The sequence below is a fragment of the Thunnus maccoyii genome, chromosome 2, assembly GCF_910596095.1.
Source record: "Thunnus maccoyii chromosome 2, fThuMac1.1, whole genome shotgun sequence".
Classification (NCBI taxonomy): domain Eukaryota; kingdom Metazoa; phylum Chordata; class Actinopteri; order Scombriformes; family Scombridae; genus Thunnus; species Thunnus maccoyii.
In genome coordinates this window covers 484,033-509,585 of record NC_056534.1, presented here as the reverse complement: position 1 = coordinate 509,585, position 25,553 = coordinate 484,033, and the positions used below count along the sequence as shown (strand labels likewise).

Sequence of the window (25,553 nt, the reverse complement as noted above, 5' to 3'; positions counted from 1 at the left end):
ATCTGACTGAATCACAAAACAAACAGCAGCCTGTTAACGAGTGGACACGTTTATTAGATTCATTTACATGGACTGTGTCAGTCGGGTTGTGTAATAATAAAGTCTCATATAAAGTATTAGTGACAGGAGGAGAAGCTGCGGCTGGAAACAGGAAGATGGCGTGCTGCAGTGACGCTGAGGCTCCGGCGGCGGCGGCTCAGATCATGGCGAAGTTTAACCACTGCAGGAAGAGACAAGAGACAACATGAAGACACCTGAACTGCTGAAGTTCAGTCACGTTTCTCAGGTGCGTCTGTTCTCACCTGGTTGAAGTCGAGCTCGATGGAGCCGCTGTCGTGAGCGTCGAGCTTCTTGAAGATCTCTGAGGAGGAAGATGGATCACACGTCACATCCGGTTATTATTAAAATAATACTTTCAGTCAACCAGTAACATGGATGATAACTGCTACAAGTACTGTACTTTTACTGCAGTACTTTAACTACATCAAGCTCATAATACTTATGTACTTTTACTGCAGTACTTTAACTACATCAAGCTCATAATACTTATGTACTTTTACTGCAGTACTTTAACTACATCAAGCTCATAATACTTATGTACTTTTACTGCAATACTTTAACTACATCAAGCTCATAATACTTATGTACTTTTACTGCAATACTTTAACTACATCAAGCTCATAATACTTATGTACTTTTACTGCAGTACTTTAACTACATCAAGCTCATAATACTTATGTACTTTTACTGCAGTACTTTAACTACATCAAGCTCATAATACTTCTGTAGAGATGTTAATGAAATGCTGCTTCAACAACTTAGTGATAAAATAACATTTCATCTTTTGAAGAAGCCAATCAGAATCGCCTCCCAGTGTGATGTCATAACTGAACAAAAACTAATTAAAATCCAACATGTACATTTTCTTTAAAACCCAAACTGGGAACTGATTATTAGATCACACCAGGTTGTTTTCTATCATTGTAAACTGAAAATCTTTGTGTGTTGGACTGTTTGGACGTTTGAAGACGTCTCCTCAGACTCTGATGGACGTTTGTTTGTTTTCTGACATTTTATAGACTAAAAGATCAATAAAAAACAAGGAAGTGTGAGTAAATGTAACTGATTCTTTAAATATTTAATTACTGTCCAAAATATAAAACATAGAAGAAATCAGTCAGTATTTGACTTAATAGCTAGCTTAATAGCTTAATAGTTAGCTTTCCAATGTTAGCCATCAGAGGAAAGAGCGGTGGACTCACTGAACATCATCTCCAGCCTCATCAGACACGCCACGAAGTTGTCGAAGTCGATGGTCATGTCGGGGTCGGAGTATCGAGCCACCAGCAGCTGGTAGATGGTGTTGTTGAGAGTGAAACCTGCAGGACGAGAGGAGGTGTTACTGAGGAGAAGAAACCAGACCGCCAACATGCTAACAACATGCTAACGCAGACACATCTGAAAGCATCGTCAGTCAGATAGCTGCGGTGACGTTGGACGACACGTCGTATGAACTACAGTAGCAGCCAAAAGTTTGGACACAGCCGCTCATTCAAGGGTTTTTCTTTATTTTAATTGTTAAAACACATGTGGAATCATCTAATAACCAAAAAATCTCACTAAGCTGGTTCAGATATTGATAGCTGTGGTTAACCGTGGTTAGCCATGGTTAACCACAGCTATGTTATAGCTATATTATAGCTGTGTGCTATATTATAAATTTCTAGGATAACTTCAGTATAAAGTCCAGAGGTTGTGATCTGCAGCACAACAAGCTAGCAAAGCTGTAAACAGAACCGTGTTCCTGCACATGCTCAGTAGCGTCTGCCTTACACTAAACTACTCTCTGGAGACTGAAAACATGATGCTGTTATTAGTCTTTGGAGCCGTTTCTAAACAAACTAACATGATGAAGGAACATGTGACCCAGTGCAGCGGTGAGACTCACTGACGTGTTTTTAATAAGATATATCAGCTTTGATACAAACACAATACTGGTTAGTAGATCAGTTCATTGTTGGTTTGGATCCAAACATGAAGACAAATATAGAACTGTACTTTAAATTTAAGCACAAGTCACATGAATTCCACTACAGCCTGAGACTGAGATGGTAGGTTGTGTTAGTTTGTTAAGTTAGGGTAATTAGCTTTTAGCATGACTAGTATCTGTTTTTGTTCATGATTATTGGATATAACTACTGTCTCATTTATGTGGAATAATAAACTGAATCATCAAGATGTGGCTTCTTCAAACTTGGCATTTTTCAATAGCAGGGAACAGCTAGGGGAAAAGTAACTTTAGCTTTAGCCAAAGATTTAGCTAAAGCTAGCAGTCTCACCAGCTAGCTTAGAGTTGACTTAGCTTTCTTGCTTTAGCTAGCCTAGTTAGTCTAGCTGAATGTCTCTATATGGGGCAGAGTGTAGTAACTGTGTTTAAGGTCCGTTTTGTAATTAATGTAAATTTAACATGTTTTCATTGAAATTATACATAGAGTGTGATCATGTGACATACAGACAGGTGACAAATTAAAAGAAAAACTGTCTGAATATTTGACCCCTACAGTGAGATCTAGTTGAACACTGAATGAATCATATGATTCACATCATTTAATACTATTGTCTTCCTGTAATACTACAGCAAGACAATAAAACCATTCATTGTCATCCTGGAAGAGACCACTCCCATCAGGATAGACATGTTTCATCACAGGATAAAGCTGATCACTCACAACTACTTTGTATTGATTTGCAGTGACCCTTCCCTCTAAGGGGACAAGTGGACCCAAACCATGTCAGCATAACAGAGCCCCCAGACCCCCTCACTGCAGGGGTCCAGCATTCAGACCTGGACCAGGTTTTCCTTTCATTTGTCACCTGTCTGTATGTTAAACAAACCACATATGTTACTGCATTTTGGCTTTGTAGGATGGAACTGCTACTTCTAATGCTAACACAGCTAACAGTGCTAACACAGCTAACAGTGCTAACACAGCTAAGAGTGCTTACAAAGCTAACAGTGCTAACAGTGCTAACAGTGCTAACCGTGCTGCTATTGAACATGTGCTCCCCCAGCAGGACGTACCCTGGACATCAGTGTACTGACAGTAAAGTGGAGGTGGAGAGCGTCCAACAGCAGCAGCACAGCGAGAAACACAAACAAACAGTCATTTTAACACCAAGAAGGAAAAACACACAGAATTAATGACACAGAGAGGAAGAAAAAGAAGAAGCAGAAGAAGAAGAAGAAGAAGACATGTTAGTGAACAGAAGTGACACAAAAGATCCTCAACAGGAGAAACTTTTTATTTTTAATTATCAGTGTAAAGATTCAGCTTCTTCACCCTGAAAGCTGTAACTTTCCGCAGCTGACATGAACCAGCAAAAAAAATAAATCTCTTCCTCATTCCTGACTGGGCTGGGAGGAGTACAGCACGCTGTAAAAACAAGATTTCCTCTCCAAGTGTTTTCGTCCCACAGCTGAATGAGTCAGCGGGGAAGCACTGTGACTCACTCAGCCCTGAAGTTTCAATACTAACGGTTAACTGTTTCACTGGAGGCAGAAACCACCTGATCACACACATTTCATTTCACTGGATGCAGATAAAAATAAACAAAGAACATAAATAAAGAAACGGTGAACAAACATGAGCAGAGAGATCTGATCAAAACAACACAAAGAGTCTGAAACCTTCAGTAGTGAAGCGCTTATTACCCTCACTGCTACCACTTAGATTAGTTCAGTTCAGTTTAGTCTTTAGTTAAGTTAAGATTAGATTAGTTTAGTTTTTAGTTTAGTTTAGTTTAGTTAAGTTAAGTTAAGTTAAGTCTTTAGTTAAGTTTATTTTTTAAGTTTAGTTTTTCAATACATAAAACATGATGCATTAAAGGAGTAAAACAGGGTTGTGCTGGTGAGATTTAGGGAACTCTTTAGAGGAGGTGGTCTCGGTCTGGTCCCAAACAAACTCTGGAGCGGTTCATTTGTGGTGGAACGTGATCCAACCTCGATCTGACCCACCTAGATGTACTACGCAAGTTTGAACTACACGACTCCCACAGCCAGGTGCGCTTTGCATGCTGGGATGCGGATTAGCGACAACAACTAAAAACTATCTGGAGAATAAATCGAGGTCGGACCTGGACAAACGTGAACCTACTTCAGGACTTTCTTCCTGTGTTTACGTTCTTGCTCCCGCCCCCAACACATCTGACCAATGAGTGAAGTGAACGTGGTCATGTGGCTTGTGGTGATGCATTTTGGCTCATTTGGATTTTTCTCTATGTGAAAAGAAACTGAACCAAGAGGAAAATGCACCAAGTTTACCGACCCATCAACTGATTTGGACCAGAGCAAACAAACTACAGGTCTGAAAATGCCCTAAAATCCCAAAAAGGGATTTAAAAGTGCAACACAGAACACTTCCCATAATTCACCCTCACAGACTAGTCAGCTAACATTAGCATAGCCGCACAAACTGAGAAGAAGGTCAAGCCAAACGTGGTTAAAAAGCTGCGTAATGACATGTTAACTGAGGATAAAGTTACCTCTGAACGTTTGTCACTGAACACATTACCTGTAAAAATGTATGTGTTCTTGTTTCGGTCACATTAATCATCAGTTGAACTTTTTACTCTGTTTGACAGTTAAATTTAGACACAACCTCCATTGTTTGAACATGTGTATTAAGGCTACATAACTAGCTAACCCAGCTAGCTATAACTTGGACAGTTTGCTACTGTAGGCTAATGAGCTAACTTCAGTAACTTACAGTCACTGCTTGACTGTTCAGTTAGCAGCAGAGCTAGCAGGTAGCGTTGGTGCTGGAAATGTCTGATTGTTGATGCTTTATTGTTTGGCTGATGTCTGTGTGGGTTGGATGGGGCAATAGTTGAGCGGCGATGGTGCTGGGGGCGGGGCCTGGGGTATCATGGGGTATTGGGGCCAAGCCCCCAGGAACAGCGCCGGGCTGTGAGGTCAATTCGACATAACAGCCAAACCGTGTAATTACAACGTCACATGACGCTGTTGGGCCCAAAAAGACTTTTTTCCATAGACTTACATTGTGGAAGAGACGTCCGTAAATCAGCGGATAAATTTTTTTGAGCATCACAACCCCCGCGAAGTGACCCGTCGAAAGTCTAAAAGAGCCGCACGATTGAATTGTTTTATCTCCATTCAAGTTAGCCGGAGGGCTAACAGGAAGTAGCTCTACAGGCCCAATGATCCCGGAAGATCCGGGTACTTTTATACACGGAAGTTGAACTTTTTTTGGCTTCATGCGCCACTGAGCAACTTTCATAGGAATGAACGGGGCCCCGCCTCCAACGCCGTATCCAGTTCTCTTTATACATCCGTGATTGGGGCCCACCCATAAAAACCAAATAGCCTGGCCAGTTACTTTCCTGTGGCACCGGGACTGAGCCAGACAGGAAGCAGTCTGCAGCTGCTGGTCAGACGATTACAGCCAATAAACACAACACAGCCAAGAAAAGCTGCTGCAACAAGGACTCGTTCAGCTGGAGAAATTCAAGAGAAAGATTGAAGGACTCTGACAGTTTCTAAGAGTTTTGGTGAAAACAGAATCAGGTTAATAAATTATTATATATTATTATTTAATTTTTGAATCAGATTTTTATGTTTTTACAGTCATAATACTTTGGTTTTGGCCACATTTCTCTCCTTATGATGGACTAAATTAGAAAAACATACATTATGTCTGTATCAGTCGAACATTCCTGCAGGAGAGAAGAAGAAGAAATAAAAACCGACCTGCATCTTTGAAGGCGACTCTCATCTCTGGAGTGCTCATCGTTCCCGAGTCATCAGAGTCGTTCTTCTTGTAGATCGACTGCAGACGAGACGCACGTTTGTAAATGTTTGTAGAACTCGTCGGGTAAATACAGACTTCTGAATTTAAAGAATTTAAAGGTCAAAGGTCACATCTCACCAGATATCTCTGCACCTTCTTCCACAGCGTGGCGAACTCTCCGAGGCCGAGCTTGCCGTTGCCGCTGTCCTGCTGTGAAGTTAAAGAGTTTTTATGCACTTTCGCCCCTAAATGAGGCTCATGAAACAGCTGAGACGCTGCGTTAGAGACGCTGTAGCTGCTCGTTATCTCATGATGGCGTTACACTCATTACACATGACGTCAGGAGCGTGTTGCTCAAAGACACTTCGACACAGAAACCGTCAGAGATGAAACCATCAACCCTCCAATTTAATGAACCACCTGCTCAACCACCTGGAAGAGAAATGTTGTTTTCCTGATAACTAGATAATTATGAGAAATGATCTAAAGACAACTTCATTATCCAGATAATTGATTTGAGATCTTTAATATCTTCTGTGATTCTGAATCAATTCACCTGTTTCAAAAGCAGATTTTTGTACGTTATTAATCGTCAAGTTTCCATCCAAACTTGAATTTCCAAGTTCATCAAGATAAACAGCAGGTGGTGCTAATTCTCCAGTTGGTGCCGTTAAACCGTTGCAGAAGAAGAGACACGACGAGGTGACATCATTGAAAGAGCAACAGTCTGAGCTCCGACGATGGAAAACATGACGGAAATACGACGTTTCTGTCAGTTTCATGTGAGGAAGGTTACAGCCTCATCATCACTTTAATGAAAGCTTTGCCTTTAGCCAAGTTCTGATATGATTTCTTTATTTGAGGTGAAGCTTGAAAAATAAACTCTCACATTGATGTGTCTGATGTATTGTTGTCGTTTCCACGGTAACCAACCGGAAGTACATTGACCTGAGGGACGAACTTTGTTAGATCTCCCAGATCTGTTGTTGAATGTGATGTTTGTGACGTCTCCTCCGTCTGTTTGTATTCATGTATCATTAATGCTTGTTACTAAACTCTGTGGGGATGGTGGCGCCGTCCTGTTGGTGTCCTCCAGCTATCACTGCTACTATTATTGCCAGTCATACATATCTCTACTATTATTATTGTTGTTATTATGCTTCTCTATGTCTCCTTCTTTCTCTCTCTCTACCCAACTTGTCGAGGCAGACGACGCCACCTAGAGTCCGGTTCTGTTTGAGGTTTCTTCCCATTAAAGGGGAGTTTTTCCTGCTGCTGATGGAGGAATGTTGGGTCTCTGTAGGTTAAAGAGTTCTGTCTAGACCTGCTCTATGTGAAAAGAGCCCTGAGATGACTCTTGTTATATAAATAAAACTGAATTGAAGTGAAAGGATACGTCCATCAGGTTGACCATGATCCTGCAGGTCTCCAGGCTGAAGCCGTCGGTTTTGATGTCGGTTCCTGTGAAGAAAACAGGAAGTTAAAAACGCTGCAGCTGTTTGTGTGTTCACAGTGACTGTTGGGAGCTTCAGCCTACGTTTGGCGACGATCTTGTTCATGATGGTCTTCAGCTCCACCGCAGAGATCTCCATGTCCTGAAACACAAGAAGAACATCAAACACCGCCGTCCCTGTCCTCACAGCTTCTTAAACAGCTGAACAAACTGTACCTGAGCTATAAGCTAACATGCTCACAGTATATTTCTGAAAGCCATAAAGCTGTTCTGAGTAGGTTTGAGACACGTCCATCTTTAGCCATGCTACGTAGCTCTAGAGATGCTACTGCTAATGACAGTCACCACTTTGGCTCAAACTGAAATATCTCAACAGCTGTTGGTTGGATTTCTGTGAAGTTTGGTTCATATATTCGAGGTTCTCAGAGGATGAATCCTGCTGACTTTGGTGATCTTCTGGTGACGTCACAATGAGGTTGATTTTTTTAGTTCTTTATTGAAATATCTCAACAAGAATCGGATGGATTGCTGTGAAGTTAGTTTCACATGTTCGGTTGAACTATAATGACTTTTCATCTGGTCAAAAACACTTTATTTTATGAGCAAACACTTGCAAAACTAAAGACATGATGATCCAAGATGGCGACGGTCAAAATGTGAACTCAAGGCTTCTAAACAGGAGTCCATAAACCAAACCAATGAGTGACGTCACGGTGGCTGCGTCCATTATTTTGTTAGAGTCTGTGGTGTGAACTCACGTCTCCGGCGAGCTTTGTGAACAAGCCTCTGAATCCTGCGTCCACCTCTTCATCAGACACCGTCTCCTGGACACACAAACAACACGACAACAGTTAGATATTCATAATCAACACTGTGAATAACTGCTGGTTCATGATGTCAGGTCAGATAATTAAGACTGTGGTTTTAATTGTTTTATTGCAGTTGTACAGATATTATCATGTCGCCTGGCAGCACGTTGGCACCAGAATAAATCCTCTTTTGTTCTTCTTTGTAGAAGTGAACTATAGAATGATGTTGTCGTATCATGTCAGGATACGGTACTGTCCTGTCACTAACAACAGCTGTCAAATCTCATGTGTCATATGATCCAACATGACTGTGGAGTTTTGCCCTTCAGGCAACAAAACTGTAAAACAGGTTTATTATTATTATATATTTAAGGATGAAGACCCCTCCTGAAAGCTCTGGTGTTTTTTTGGTAGTGTTGTCCAGTGACAGATTCAAGAAACAAACCAGTTCACCCAGTTTATCTAAACCACTTTATTTGCAGGTCAAACTGAAAATGAACAAACCTGAAATGTTGCTCGTAATCTCTCATTAAACATTAACATTAAAACTGTGTAGACACACCTGCAGTCAGTACAGGAGGTCAAAGATGAAACAGGAAGTGGCGGTTAACTGTCATGGTTTATAACGGACCGTTTGGGTCGTAATTTTTTGTGATGTCACTGTGATGTCAGCGCGTCCTCAGCCGTTAACGTGGTGAGTTCAGTCTGACAGAAATGATGAACAAAACGACTAAAATAACCAGAGTTGATGTCATGTGTCCTTTAGTTAATTTGTTTGAAACAATTTTAGGTTGTGATTTTTAACCTTTTTTATTATTTTGTAATATTTGACTTTAAATCTTCCAGGATGTTTTTACTACAGTTTGTCATATTGTTTAAAAACAGTTTGACAGTCATGATGATGTTCTAAGGTTGATACGAGACATTATGATTATTATTATTATTATTATTATTATTATTATTATTACTTACGTCATCCAGTTCGGCGTTGACCGGGTCGTCACAGGGTCTGACAGACAGAGAATCATTCACAGGTTAGAAAACACATTTTTATTTCATTTCAGGTCTAATACGCCTACGCACTGTATTTGGACGGCAGACCTACAAACACAGACGTCCTCTATGTCCTCTGCACCTTCACAGTAACTGCAAACAGTTCAGGCCTCAAAACATCCATTCAGAGGCAGATGAGCGACTACAGACCGGTTTTTATACAGAATGTGGACTCGACCACGAACCACAGCTGAAGAATGTGGACCGGCTCAGTTCTTTGGATTTCTGCCCAAAGACCTTCAGTGCTGACTGAGGAAGAACTGGAGGCAGTAACATGATACTCAAGTACTGTACTGAAGTACAATTTTAAGACACTTAAAGCCAGTTGCTGATATTCTTTGATAGAATATGTCCTCACAGTCCGCTGGCTGTCCGTTCGGTGTTCAGACGCAGCTCTGGTCTGTAGATGGAACATTGTTCCAGTGGATCAGCAGCAGGGGGCGTCAGTGCTCACAGCAGCTGTCTGTGTGAGGACATGACAGGCTGAATCCTGAGCGCTTAGTCACATGTACCATGACCTGTTCATCACCATCACGTCGAGTGTGCGAGGGCGCCGGACCGCGAGCACGATGCGCTCTGAGACGGATTTTAGACCTCATGTGCTTCTGCAGAGATAAATTAAAATTGCTGACCCTGAAAACTCAATTCAAGTGTTTTCTGAATGGTTCTTGATGGTTTTGATATGTGCAGCTTTTCTGCTGTACACTCAACAAATCTGGTCAAAATGCTCAGTGAGACTAATATTATAATTTTATATTCACATTAAATTCTGAGCTGAGCTGACTGTAGTTTAGCTGATTATAATAATCCACATTATTGAGTCTGTAGGCCTTTTATATTACTATATTATAACAAAAATGAAAAAAAGTGAATATTTTACACAGCAAATTATCATTATTATTATTATTATTATTGTTGTTATTGTTTTTATTATTGATAATAATAATTAGTGAGGTGAAGTCTGGACATTTGAATTCAGCCACAGTCTCCAGCAGCTGTTGGATGGTGGGAGGACTGGTGAACTGGAGAGAGATGCTGTGACCAGTTCACATATGCTTCCATTTTATTAACTGTATCGTTTTTAGTGAAGCGTAATCTGAGCAGGCAGCTGTTTAATGTCCTGCAGTTGTGACTCTACAGCCAGCGCATCACTATGGATTCCGCCATATTTCTCTTTTGGTCGTTGCCATGGCAGCGCACGTCCATGAATTTAGGGGTGGAGCTTCTGAAGGAGAATGAAGGGGGGGGTGTATTTAGTTCAAATATCAACAGTCTTTCTCCAGAATGATTCTACCTTTAAGTAAATTTAGCTGAAAATGCTTCTGTGCTTTACTTAAGTAAGGTTTTAAATGGCACCATCACTGACTGGAGGCTGGAACACACCCGTAACAGCAGTTTGGGGGTCTTACTTGATCTCTGACTGCTTCTCGGAGAACACCCGGATGCAGAAGTCTCCGTTGAGGTGCGGCTCGAAGGTGGACGGAATGATCAGGTACTCGCCGGGCGGAAGCTTGAAGCGAGAGCTGACCTCGCGCAGGTTGATGAAGGTTTCTGACCTCGCCGTCTGAGCGTGGGTCAGGAAGAAGTTCTTATCCAAGTGCACCTCCCTCTGCCCGTGGAACTGACAAAGGAAAGCAGCCAATCAGGAGCAGGCACAAAGACAAGTGGTTTAGCCAATAAGCATCATCTTTATATCTTCTGTTCTGAATTATTAAGCTGATGGTGAAGCTGATGTAACTGGAAGGTGAAGGACAGACTTTGAAACCTGATGACCTGAACAAAGAATGAATTGTGGGTTTGACCTTTAACCTGAAGATGGTGTCATGGGTCCAGTGCTCACCTGTTGCGGAAGCTGAAACACAACAGAAAACAAGGAAATAGTTAGTTTTGAAGGTGGATGTCTGTTTATGTGTCAGGTAGCTGCTTTAACAGAGAACATCTTGTATATCCTACAAACTTTTAGACAGAGATGGAAGAAGTATTCAGACTCTGCAGCTGTTAGCTGCTGTTAGCTGCTGAAGCTAAAACTGTCTTCAAGTTAAGCACAGCTTTATTTAAAGATGACCTCTCGCTCGTGTAAATGTCGTCTGTTTGTCTTCCTCTCATTATTATTGTCACTGAAGAACTCCTGCACTCCTGCCTCACACTTCCACTCCCTTTATATTAAAGCAAATCCTTCATTTCTTCAGTTCTCACCTCGTAGATGGCAAAGCCGACAGTGTGCATGTCCTCTCCAACTTTCCGGAGCTTCCTGCGGTTCTTCTGGATCAGACCGACCACGAAGCTGCAGCCCACCTCGTTATCATCTGGGTCGTCGTCCTCCTCGTCCAGTTTGATCACAAACTGTGGATTCATCCAGAATGTGTCTGCGGAGGAGAAAACAGCTTCCAGTTTTATCAAAACATCACCTCACACCAGGGGGAACTCTTCAAACCTCCAGCTCGATCCGCAAACTGTGTTCCAACCGTGCAACATGTAAACCCCAAGGAACCTTCACAGGTGATGAAAAAACCTTTACCACAGTCAGTTAAGGTCTTATCAGGTGGTGTCAACCTTGATCAACACCAAGGGGCCTTCAATAAGGTGTTTCTTACTTGTATATATCACTTTATCTTCAAAAACTGTGGATGTAGCTTTTAGCACTTATTCATTGCAGGTACCGATTCTTGAAGAGAAAGCAGTCTGTACTAGTATTAGTGGTTCCAGTACTAACAGGGGTGGTTCCTGCAGCCTCCGGCGGTGGATCCTCTTCTCCAGGTGCCATCGAACTTGCTGACACTCCAGTGTTTGACAGAGTCGTCTCCAATGGCGTCGGGGGTCAAAGTGCATACCTCGATACGAGAGTAGTGACGCAAGAAGTCGGTGAAGGACATCCTGTAGAGATGCAACAAAGAGCTCTCACTCTGCAGCCAAAACCACAAACACCAACATCACAACCACTTCCATCTAACACTGTCAGGACTTCCTGTATCACTAAATGAAAGAATCAAAGACTTACTTATCATCGACCTCCAACTTCATAGATCAATAAAGTTGTATCTAAGAACCCACTTACCAGAACTCTCCGTCCTCTGCGTTGGCATGTGGACAGTCTCCCTGCACAGAGTTCCACTCAGACGACCTGGACCAACATCATAATACAACTGTTAAAATAGGACAAACTTTCTACATATAAGGACAGTAGAAACAGTAAATGTGTAAACTGATCTTAGCTCATCGGTTGTAATTTCTTCTCATCTCGTCTCAAATCAATCTGTCATTATGTCATCTTGTCTAATTTCACCTGTTTCCATATAATCTCACCTTGTTTTATCTTTAAAATCTAAACCAATGTCATTCTCATCCAGACTTGTCTCATTTTATTTAATCATATTATCTTATCCTGTCTTCGTCTCATCACATCTCATTTAATTTGACGTCTTTACATATAATCTCATCTCTTCACCGCTGGTCTAATCTAAACCAGTCTTTTCTAATCTCTCCAGGGTGAAGCTGTGTTATGTTGTATGTCGGTGTTGTGGTGGGTTTGGTTACCCGTCGCTCCAGGCTCCGGTCCACTCCACCTGACCCCAGGGGTTCCTCATCCTCACCAGCTTCTCCTGCCGACCTCGGTAGTTCACCTGGAGAGAGAAACGACAAAAAACATCTCATTTTCGACTTGTTTCATATCATCTCATTGTCTCATCTCATTTCATCCTCAGGAAGTGATTTTTACCTCCACGGCGCCGGTCAGTGAGTAGGCGTGGCCTTTCACCAGCTTCTGGCGAGTGACGGCCTCCGAGTCTGCAGCGCTAGTGATCTACATCAAACACAAAAGAGAAACAGCTCAGTATCTCATCATCATCATCATCACCATCATTACCATCATCATTATCACTTTGTCTCAGTTAAATAATCACTTACTCTAAATTTGACCAGCGAGGACGAGAAATGTGGTTTGAGGTCGAACTCTGTCGGATTGAACTTATTTTCTGTGTGTAGCTTCTGGTAGAGTTTGGATCTGGTTTGCTGGCTGAGCTGTAACTGACTGGACTTAAGATGAGACTTAAGCTACTGGCTGAAGGATTTATGTGATATATTTGTAATGACCAAGAACTTTAGTTTTAGCTTGCTTTGTTTCAGCTTATTCAAAATGTTTGTTCTATTATGAGATTTTAAAAATCTTGCAGGTAGAAAATGATAAACATTAAATATATGGAAAAACCCTCAAATCCTGCTGTAAGTGTAACAACTACAACTTATTGTACTGGAATGACTGCAGGTGATGTGATGATGTTGGTGGTTCATCAGACTCACGTCGATGGAGCAGCCCAGCAGCGCTCCAGCCTCCAGGGCCTTCTTGATGATCTGGAACAGGTTGGATGGGGGGCGCTGGAGGTCGTAGTTCTCAGCGATGCCTCCGGTGAAATCCTCAAACCCCTCGGTGGTGGAACCGCCAGATAACGCCTCGTAGCAGCCGTTCACTCTGCAATGATATGTACGGACCGACTCAGCTTGTTTAACATTGTTTAACGAGTTATCAGTGAAGATGAAACGGTGTGTGGTCTCTGTGCCTCCAGCGAATCCAAATACTTCTGCTTCATGCCAGTTTCTACTTTAAGCTGAGACATTTTCAACTCAGGCAGACGTGTCTTCGCTTCTTCTGTATGTTTGTTGGTCTCTGTTCTCCTTTTCTAACCACTGAGACAAAGACAGAATACTTCTGCCATTTCCTATAATCAGTTCACTGCAGCTGATGCTCCAGCACTGCACAGTGGCAAAAGGACGAATCTACCCACAGGGATTAATAAAGTACTGTATAACTGAACTAAAGGGTTCCACTGTAAATAATTACTCTCCATCAATGAATAAATATTAAAGGGGAAGTTTCATGTTGTCATCAAGCCACTCTTAAAAAACAACATTCTAGACAGTTCACTAATGAGCAACTCTAGGCCCATAGTTGCTCATTAAACCTCCTGTTTTTAAGATCACCGAAAAAGCTGTTTTTCAACAGATGAACAACTTTGTGACCCTAAACAACCGTTCTGATGTTTTCCAGTCAGGATTTCAACCACAGCACTGAGACTGCTCTTGTTAAGGTCTTCAATGACATCCACTTAAACATTAACAGTGGCAGAATTTCAGTATCAGTATTACTGGATCTCAGTGCCACATTCAACACGGTCGACCACAACACATTACTAGACTGGAAAACTGGGTGGGACTTTCTGGCACAGTACTGAACTGGTTTGAATCCTACTTAAAGGACAGAGACTATTTTGTGTCTATAGGTAATTACACATCTGAGCGGACAAAAATGACACATGGAGTTCCCCAAGGCTCCATTCTGGGGCCTCTTCTGTTCAACATCTACATGCTCCCACTGGCTCAGATTATGGAAAACAATAAAATATGTTAACTCAGTTATGCAGACGACACACAAATTTACATAACCATATCACCAGGGGACTCTGGTCCAATACAAGCACTGAGTAAGAGCACTGAACAAATCAGTGATTGGATGTATCAGAATTTTATTCAATTAAACAAAGACAAAACTGAAGTAAATGTTTTTGGAGCCAAGAAAGAACGATTAAAAGTCAGCACTCAGCTTCAATCGATAATGTTAAAAACTACAAATCAAGCCAGAAATCTTGGTGTCGTCATGGACTCAGACCTGAATTTCAACAGTCACATTAAGACAATTACAGAGTCAGACTACTGTCACCTGAAGAATATATCAAGAAGTAAAGGACTTATGTCTCAGCAGGATTTGGAAAAACTGGTCCTGCATTTATCTTGTAGACTTGACTACTGTAACGCCGTCTTCACAGGTCGATCAGACAGCTGCAGCTGATCCAGACGCTGCTGCTCGAGTCCTCACTAAGACCAAGAAAGTGGATCATATCAGTCCAGTTCTCAGATCTTTACACTGGCTTCCTGTCTGTTAAAGATACTGCTGTTGGTTTATAAAGCACTGAATGGTTTCTGATCTGCTGCTACATTATGAACCATCCAGACCTGATCCAGAGGTGGTCTGGATCAGGTCTGGATCAGGTCTGCTTTCTGTCCCCAGAGTCCAAACTAAACCTGGAGAAGCAGCGTTCAGTTTTTATGCTCCACATATCTGAACAAACTCCCAGAAAACTGCAGGTCTGCTGCAACTCTCAGGTCTTTAAATCACAGCTGAAGACTTTTCTGTTTGCCGCCTTTCATTAAACCACATTAAGGGTTAATATTTTACACTGCACTGTTACTTTTATTCTCTTGTTTTATCTGTCTTATTCCCTTCTTAGTTTCTTTTTATTTCCAAATTTAACACAATTTAATTGTTTTTATGTCTTTTTACTTGTGTTGCTTTTATATTCTGTTTTAATGTCTTTTATGCTCTACGTGAAGCACTTTGAATCACCTTGTTGTTGAAATGTGCTACACAAATAAACTTGCCTTACTTAGTCTGACAGACCAGGAACACGGATCAGACGTGTTGAAACAAACCAACAGTTCAGTCAAACTTACTTGGAAGAGAAAACAAAGGCGAATAGTAAAAGTTTCGTCACCGTGTTCCCAGATGTCAGACGGGAACTTGGTGAGTATCTTTGTTATTACAACTCGTACTAATGATGGTTGTCAGGTTGAATCCCTGCTGTCTTACTTGGCGTAGGCTTTCTCCAGCAGAGCGCTCCAGAACTCCCTCCCCTCCGCCGAGTGCACGAACATCAGCTCTCCGTCTTTGACCGGCAGCCGGTCGTCGATCACCACGTCCACCCACTCGCCGAACTGCCAGAACTACAGAGAGCAGAGGAAACACTCACACTTTCTCCTTCCTGTCTCCAGCTTTAAACAAAGATTCAATTACTACAAGACCATGTTTTATCCTACGTTGTCTTACATTGTTCACAACATCAGATGTTCTTTTTGAATAACAGTAATATGTATTGTAATAACAACACTAGCTGCTACTGAGAGTGATGCATCCTGGGTTGTTTTTAGCACTGATGTTGCTAGGCTAACGAGTTTCCTCCAGTCTGTTAGGTGAGGACTCAATCATCTGTCAGACAGCAGAGGAAGAATCACTGCTGTCACTGAGGAAGAGGAGCTCAGACAGTCTGAAACATGACGTCTGATATTCAGCTTCACAGAACTACAACATTTCAGTCCTTCAGAATCTTTGTTGAAGAATGTTAGAAGAACTGAGACTGATAACTGGACCAGGGCGTGTTGCCACGGGAACCAGTGAGACATGAATCCAGTTTGAGTAACAGATGAATAAGTTCAAACACCGCAGAGAGGAAAAGTTATCATGGTGGAAACTGTTTTATCTTTTGTTACTATGATTGTGACAACTTTCACTTTACAGAGTAATCTACCAGGATGTGAGCTTGCATGGATGTGATTGGCCGACGCAGCTCCTTGCAGGATGATGTCACGTTGTGTTGCAGGCTGGTCTTCAAGAATAACCTCCGTAACTGCTCCGTTAGCCGTTAACTAACATAAGCCTGGGTTTAACTGGGTTTAACTGGGTTAAACTGGGATAAACTGGGTTAAACTGGGTTAACGTATCACTCTTATGTTACCTGGAAGTGGAAGATGCCAGCGTAGTCGTCACCGAAGCCCTGATCTGAGGGAACGACTCTGGCCATCACGTATTCATTGAGTGTCAGCGAGGCGATGGCCGCCAACAGCCAGCAGTCACCTGGAGACAGACGGACAGGTAAACACTCAGGTACAGTCTACAGCCTGATGGCGCCCCCTACAGGCAGCAGTCGCCTGGAGACAGACGGACAGGTAAACACTCAGGTACAGTCTACAGCCTGACGGCGCCTCCTACAGGCAGCAGTCACCTGGAGACAGACGGACAGGTAAACACTCAGGTACAGTCTACAGCCTGACGGCGCCTCCTACAGGCAGCAGAGCTCGTCTGTCTTATCTGATTCATCAGGAAGGAGATCCGTTTATTTATCTCAATAATCTTTATTAACAACAGGAACATCAAAGTCTGAAATTAGAATTTTTGATCTGAAACCAAATATTTAATCAACAAATTTTAGATTTAAAAAAAAAAAAAAGAAAAGAGACTTTAAAGCCATTTGCAGGCACACTGCACTTCATTCAGTCAGGTTATAAAAAGAAGCAAATTTACAATAAATTAAATTTAAATTTAGATTAAATTAAAACATTGAAGTAATTTGGTCTGAGAGATTTCACTTTAGAGCTTCTAATGAAGAACTGGAGCAGCAGCTGGAACATTAAGAAACAACAGATGTTGAACCAGGACATCATTTCATATTCTGTCTGTTTCCTTTGTTTGTTTCTCAGTCAGCGAATTATTCCTCTTACAGGACGATATCAGTAACATCTGGAACATCTGTAACATCATACAGATGCTGGAGAACTTATCAAACATTCTGTATCTCTTGTTGTTGTTGTTGTTGTTGTTGTTGTTGCTTGTGTCTCTCTGATGAAGCAACAGCAAATTTAAATCATGCGAATAAAAAACCGCCTGCAGACATTTCTGCAGCCTCTGACCACAAATATTCACAGCACGGTTAGTTTGTAAGAGGTCTCACTCTGAGCCAAATTCCTGCACCGACCGACATACGAGTTAAATTACAACAAACAGGCTGAACGCAGAGAAAACATTCAGCAGAATCTGAATTTGTCGTTTCCAGACTGATGAAAATGTTTCTACATGTGAGAACAAATCGTGTTACGCAACAGCGCAGAGCCGAGCCGTGGTTTAATGCAGGCACGACATGCTGGTGAGTCACCACCGCAACACTGTGTGTGTGTGTGTGTGTGTGCGTGTGTGAGGGTGTGTCCTCATTGGCTGACAGCTCATGTCTTCACTCGCTCTCTCTCTCTCTCTGATGTTTGAATCTCTAACAATAGCTGGCAGGCCTCTTCCTGTCCGTGTGCCACTTCCTGCTCAGCCAATCAGGCCTCGGCGTGGCATCGCCCTCCTTTAATTACAGCAGGTTCTCAGCTGGTTCTCATTAAGTTCTCATGGTAGAACAGAGAATGTTCTGCTGTAAACAGAGCGGTCTGTTGGTTCTGCAGCAGGCGGATCAACACGCAGTATTCAGCAACTTCTCAACAGTTTAATGCATCTGAAACACAGATTATATTCTCATGTCTGGATGCAGTAAAGTGGTTTTGTTGTATCATTAAACTTTAGTTAGTGAATCATATCATGTGTTGGAGTCAGACTGTATGGAAGTCTTTAATACATCATGATGTTCATTTAGTGAATTCTGTCCCGTTAATGAAATGCTGAACTCAAGGCTTCAGAACAGGAAGTGGATGACGTCACAGCAGCTACGTCCATTATTTACTATTGTAACATGTAAAAGGTTATTATCAGCTGCACTGTGTGGACACTTATTTTATAAACTCCCACCTGTCTTCCTGCTGTCCTGTTGCTGTGTTTCATAAATATGAAGCTACAGCCAGCAGCCGGTTAGCTTAGCTTAGCATAAAGACTGGAAACTGATGGAAGAAGACAAACCTCCATCACTACATCTGATCAACATGAAACTCCTGGTGAATCATCTGTGTTAGAAAATATCTGCTTCTGTAGGCATAAAGAGTTCAGGGTAGACGTTAACTACGACTCCCAGGGTGCATTTCAGCCAATCACAGAGCGTTAAATTCACTAACGGCGAGCAGATTCAACTCATTTTACAACCTGAAGATTAAATCAGTTCACTTTTCATTTCTGGGTCACTTTGAGTGGATTTCGTAACCATGGTGACACGTTTTGTTTACAACTTCAGCAGCCGAGGACGATGGGTAATGTAGTATTCTTCAGTATTTCTCAGATACGAAGTGTAAACCAGCAGGATGATGACATCATGTTCACCGCTCTGACTCTGAGACGTCTGCAGACTGAACATATAAAACAAATATGTTTCACCCAGGAGACCATATTAATGAATTATTGATCCATCAGCTGATCAACAGTCCATTAACATGAACTATTTAACATTAAACTTTATCTTTAAAACACTTCCTGCTTCATTCTTCAACTTGTTTCTCCTCCTCAGAGACCGACAGCAGCTCTGTGACCTCTGACCTCCGGACGTGTGCAGACAGACCTGAACGCTGACATGCCAGCGTACCTGTCTGCACACGCAGCAGCAGCAGCTCCTCAATGAATGTCAATCTGACTCCGTGAGGCGTTCAGGGACAGTCTGACAGCCTGGACGCTGTGAGGCGTTCAGGGACAGTGAGGAGAAACTCACCCAGAGCTCCCTGGCAGATGTCGGTCCTGGTGGCTCCGCCGAGGATGAACTCCGGGTTAGAGACCAGTTCCTGACGGACGGAGACACAGAGACACTTATTAATATCCTCTGAACACATCATACTCTGATCATCAGAAAATGTCATTTTGTGTCTCTGGTTTTTGTGCAGGTGAAGCTGAACTGTCAGGTGCTGCTGTCGGTTGAAACTCTGAACTTCAGCAGATCCACACAAATGATTTTAAATATGGCAGCACGTTGGAGAGAATATGAGAGGAAACCAGTGAAGGAAAACATGATTCTTTAGTTTTCTACTTCCTGTTGGTTCAGTCTACACTCTGGAAAATATAATGTCATAAATATGTGATTAGACTCAGTCAGAGGTCCAGGACTCCACCGATCAATCTGATATCTATAACTGATCAATCAATCATTAGATGGTTCTGGATTACAGTTAGTCCAGTTTTAGTGGTTCCTCCTGCTGGGACTCTTCTACTGGAGGTCACTTTGTGGAAAATTCTTTAAATATCTGTGAGGTGAAAACTCTTGAAACTTCCTGCACAGGTTGAATCATAAACTACAGCAGGAAGTCTGTCTACTGCTACACCTGGATGTAACGGTGTGATTGTGTGTTTACTTGGTTCAGTTTAGTTTTTAGTTTAGAGTTTAGTCGTCACTCCCTCCTCTTCCTCTGTCTGTTACTTCCTGCTTCTGAAAAACCTCAGAGTGACACATCTGCACCAGGACAACACATCTGTGCAGCACTAAACAGTCCAACATCAACCCTGAAACAACCAGGAACTGTTGCTGGAGATTTGGGGATAAACAGTGAGGCAGCGCTGAGTAAATGTTTTCCCTCCACACCCATATAACTCTTCACAGGAACCACCTCTGTTTTATGACTGTGTAGTGACTCATCTCACTGCTATTAACCATCTCTGATATGACTCACTGCACTCATGTTCAGCTCTCCCACATTAATAATCAAGATATATACAGTTTATAGAACTCACTATACTGTAGTTATAAACAGATATATTACTTTATTAATGTTCAGTATTTATTATAACTTCTCCTATGAAGACATTTATATTATTACAGCAAACATGTCTGTGTGTCCACAGGAGGAGTTATAGTTATTGATCAATACATTAATAAACATTATCCATTAACCATTTATTACATCTATAGACTGATTATTAATGAATCATTGATAGTTTAGTAGAAGATTAATAGTAGGACTCTAACTATCATCTATCAATCATCTATATATCATCTATCTACCATCTATCTATCTATATATTGTTGTTATTGTTTGTTTCATAACTACAGTATAACTACAGTATAACTACAGCATTACTACAGTATAACTACAGTATAACTACAGTATAACTACAGCATTACTACAGCATTACTACAGTATAACTACAGTATAACTACAGCATTACTACAGTATAACTAGAGTATAACTACAGCATTACTACAGTATAACTACAGTATAACTACAGTATAACTACAGCATTACTACAGCATTACTACAGTATAACTACAGTATAACTACAGCATTACTACAGTATAACTAGAGTATAACTACAGCATTACTACAGTATAACTACAGTATAACTACAGCATTACTACAGTATAACTACAGTATTACTACAGTATAACTAGAGTATAACTACAGTATAACTACAGCATTACTACAGTATAACTAGAGTATAACTACAGCATTACTACAGTATAACTACAGCATTACTACAGTATAACTACAGTATAACTACAGCATTACTACAGTATAACTACAGTATTACTACAGTATAACTAGAGTATAACTAGAGTATAACTACAGTATTACTACAGTATCACTAGAGTATAACTACAGCATTACTACAGTATAACTACAGCATTACTACAGTATAACTACAGTATTACTACAGTATAACTACAGTATAACTACAGCATTACTAAAGTATAACTACAGTATAACTACAGCATTACTACAGTATAACTAGAGTATAACTAGAGTATAACTACAGCATTACTACAGTATAACTACAGTATAACTACAGCATTACTACAGTATAACTAGAGTATAACTAGAGTATAACTACAGCATTACTACAGTATAACTACAGCATTACTACAGTATAACTACAGTATAACTAGAGTATAACTACAGCATTACTACAGTATAACTACAGTATTACTACAGTATAACTACAGTATAACTACAGTATTACTACAGTATAACTACAGTATAACTACAGCATTACTACAGTATAACTACAGCATTACTACAGTATAACTACAGTATAACTACAGAATAACTACAGCATTACTACAGTATAACTACAGTATAACTACAGTATAACTACAGCATTACTACAGTATAACTACAGTATAACTACAGTATAACTACAGCATTACTACAGTATAACTACAGTATAACTTCAGTATAACTACAGTATAACTACAGCATTACTACAGTATAACAGTATAACATTTCCAACTCCTTGTACCCTGAAATTACTTATAAAAGGCCCAAAAGTACTTTTGTTTTCTCAGTTGCTTCGGTACATTTCTCAGATCATCTTAACATCTGCAAACAGCAACACATGAAGCATAATAATCTGAATCATAATCCTCAGTTTATCTCTCAAAAGTAAATATGTCCTCGTGTCATTGTTTACAAACAAGACAGTTAAAATGCTTGGCCATGTTGTCAGTAAACAGTCTGTCAGTCTGTGCTACAACCTGTGAGGCTGTAATATGAAGTATTACAATAAGTTACAGTAAGTTACAGTATTACAGTAATACAGTGTATTACAGTATTACACTAAGTTACGGTAAGTTACGGTATTACAGTAAGTTACAGTAAGTTACAGTAAGTTACGGTAAGTTACAGTATTACAATAAGTTACAGTAAGTTACAGTATTACAGTAATACAGTGTATTACAGTATTACACTAAGTTACGGTAAGTTACGGTATTACAGTAAGTCACAGTAAGTTACAGTATTACAGTAAGTTACAGTAAGTTACAGTAAGTTACAGTAAGTTACGGTAAGTTACAGTATTACAGTAAGTTACAGTAAGTTACAGTATTACAGTAAGTTACAGTAAGTTACAGTAAGTTACGGTAAGTTACAGTATTACAGTAAGTTACAGTAAGTTACAGTATTACAGTAAGTTACGGTAAGTTACGGTATTACAGTAAGTCACAGTAAGTTACAGTATTACAGTAAGTTACAGTATTACAGTAATACAGTGTATTACAGTATTACAGTAAGTTACAGCATTACAGTAAGTTACAGTATTACAGTAATACAGTGTATTACAGTATTACAGTAAGTTACAGTAAGTTACAGTATTACAGTAAGTTACGGTAAGTTACGGTATTACAGTAAGTTACAGTATTACTGTAAGTTACAGTATTACAGTAAGTTACAGTATTACAGTAAGTTACAGTGTATTACAGTATTACAGAACACTGTAACAGCAGGTTGTTGGATCACATACTGTTCTGTCTATGAAACTTTTGATTGTTCTCCCAACATGCAGCTGCATCCTTCGACCAGCCGTGATGAAGAACACGCTCCACAGTTACGTATTTCATCAGGAACGTGACCTTGTCTTTGGCCTCCTCTACCTCTTCCTCTGTTTCGCTTCCCTACTCTTCACCACGCAGCCTTCCTCCTCCTCCTCCTCTTCTTCCTGCCTGTTGGCTCTGTTCATTTCTTTGTTGTTCTTCATCAGAACACTGTGTTGTTTTCTGTCTACATGTGTTTACCAGCTGAAGCTTCATGAGATGCAGCTCTGAGCTGGTTGATCTAAAACGTCAACATTCACCTGAGAGCAGTTCATCAATTATCTTTCAATTAGCAGTTATCATCTCATGATAACTGCTAATTGAACATCTGTACATCTGTACATCTGTACAGATGTTTGGGGGGGTTGAGAACCAGTATAATACATGTTGATCTAATAATATAGGAAACAGCAGACAGCTGTACATCAGCAGCAGGATGTGCCAACGCGTTTATCATTTGTTCAAAAGAAGAAGAAGAAGAAGAAGAAATTGTTTCTATGATGAGCACAAGTGACCAGATGATGTGAGGTTGAACACTCCTGATCTGAGAAATGTACCAAAGACAAACTGTAACATCTCTATAACTTATCTATAACATCTCCTTAACATATCTAGAACTTATCTATAACTTATCTATAACATTTCTATAACTCTTTAATATCTAAGACAGTTTTGTGGATTCCGGTGTTTTTTCATCAGGGAGGAGCAGTAGAGCAGTAAAGCCCCCCCCCCCCCCCCCCCCCCCCCCCCCCCCCCCCCCCACCACCCCACCCATCTACCCGTCCCCAGATGCCGCTCCCGGGCCCGGACTCTTACCGTGGGCCTCTTCCAGGTGACTCCCCGGGTCTTGTGAGAGTTGCGGCCCAGCTCGTTGAAGCCCAGCGCCTCGGGCGCGGCGGGGAAGGTCGGGTCGGTGAAGAGGCTTCCTGCGGAGAGGCACTGCGCCCGGAGCGCCGCGAAGTCCTGGTTCAGGTAGCGCACCGCGTTCGCGTTGGTACCGAAGCCCGCGGCCAGGGCCCGCTGCTTGGCCAGAGTGGACGCCACGCCGGACATGATGGAGGAGAAGAAGATAGTCAAAGCTGGTCTCAGACTGTCGCAGCTTCTTCTACACAAAACTTTTCCTCTCTGAACAGATTTTCAGTCAGACCTCCGCCCCGAAATCCAGAGGAGGAGTCACCGCTCTCTCTCTCCGCTGTCTGTCTGCCTCTCTCTACCTTCTTAAACTCTCCGAAAACTTCTTCAGCTGCAGATGTGTCTGCTTGTTGCTTCAGACTGAAGTTAAATCCAGGAACGAGAGCGAATCAAAGGTCCCAAAAGTCACAAAAAGTCTCTTTAACCGATATAAATCGCCATGAAACGTCATAAAAAGTCTCTCTGGTATAAAAAAGTAAAATATAAAAAGTAGAAGAAAGTCTGAAGTCTAGGAGATACAAGTCTTTAAAAGTTCAGTTTAAAAAAAGTCTAAAGCTTCTTCACACAGTAAATAAAAAAGTCAAAGGAAATGTCTGAAATGTCTGTAAAGTCTGAAGTTTCTTCAGAGTGCAAGTTATAAAATCAACCACAAGGTGTCGCTGTTTGTCCGCGCGGTCAAACAGCTTCACTGTCACACGTGAGGAATGAAAACATGATGCACACAGTCTCAGATATCAGAATAAAGAAGTGTGTCAACAGAATGAGTCACATTTTAGCCAAATTACAAATACAAGAACTGTGATTTAGCTGTTTAAAATATATAAAGATAAAATAACTTAAAGTAGAACAATGAAGACATTTCAGTTACAGAAGTATAAATACACATACAGACGTGCCCTGAGCAGTGTCTGCAGGCTGTGTGCGTGTGTGTGTGTGTGTGTGTGTGTGTGTGTGTGTGTGTGTGTGTATGTGTGTGTGTGTGTGTGTGTGTGTGTGTGTGTATGTGTGTGTGTGTGTGTGTGTGTGTGTGTGTGTGTGTGTGTGTGTGTGTATGTATGTGTGTGTGTGTGTGTGTGTGTGTGTGTGTGTGTGTATGTGTGTATGTGTGTGTGTATGTGTGTGTGTGTGTGTGTGTGTGTGTATGTATGTGTGTGTGTGTGTGTGTGTGTGTGTGTGTGTGTATGTGTGTGTGTGTGTGTGTGTGTGTATGTATGTGTGTGTGTGTGTGTGTGTGTGTATGTGTGTATGTGTGTATGTGTGTGTGTATGTATGTGTGTGTGTGTGTATGTGTGTGTGTGTGTATGTGTATGTGTGTGTGTGTGTATGTGTGTGTGTATGTATGTGTGTGTGTATGTATGTGTGTGTGTGTGTGTGTGTGTGTGTATGTGTGTGTGTGTGTGTGTGTGTGTATGTATGTGTGTGTGTGTGTGTGTATGTGTGTGTGTATGTATGTGTGTGTGTGTGTATGTGTGTGTGTATGTATGTGTGTGTGTATGTATGTGTGTGTGTGTGTGTGTGTGTGTGTGTATGTGTGTGTGTGTGTGTGTATGTATGTGTGTGTGTGTGTGTGTGTATGTGTGTGTGTGTGTGTGTGTGTGTGTGTGTGTGTGTGTGTGTGTGTGTGTATGTGTGTGTGTGTGTGTGTGTGTGTATGTATGTGTGTGTGTGTGTGTGTGTATGTGTGTATGTGTGTATGTGTGTGTGTATG

General features: G+C 41.2%; 1 protein-coding gene across 2 annotated transcripts; it reads right to left on the bottom strand.

Moving 5' to 3' along the window:
* Positions 1-33: 33 nt before the first annotated feature.
* capn2b (calpain 2, (m/II) large subunit b) lies at positions 34-24,478 on the bottom strand. 2 transcript variants are annotated; one of them, XM_042431802.1, is made up of 21 exons: positions 23,750-24,478; positions 19,349-19,418; positions 16,682-16,800; positions 15,760-15,893; positions 13,419-13,587; positions 12,838-12,921; positions 12,657-12,742; positions 12,178-12,243; positions 11,836-11,996; positions 11,319-11,488; positions 10,963-10,974; positions 10,532-10,743; positions 9,042-9,078; positions 8,019-8,084; positions 7,345-7,402; positions 7,204-7,268; positions 5,946-6,017; positions 5,768-5,846; positions 1,263-1,379; positions 303-361; positions 34-220 (listed from the first exon to the last, which is right to left on the bottom strand). In XM_042431802.1, the coding sequence occupies exons 1-21, from the start codon at positions 23,984-23,986 to the stop codon at positions 197-199; spliced, it is 2,097 nt and encodes a 698-aa protein (XP_042287736.1). In that variant the 5' UTR covers positions 23,987-24,478; the 3' UTR covers positions 34-196. The 2 variants fall into 2 exon arrangements, with proteins under 2 accessions (XP_042287736.1, XP_042287743.1); XM_042431809.1 differs by having other exon boundaries at positions 5,946-6,014; positions 23,750-24,475.
* Positions 24,479-25,553: the final 1,075 nt, after the last annotated feature.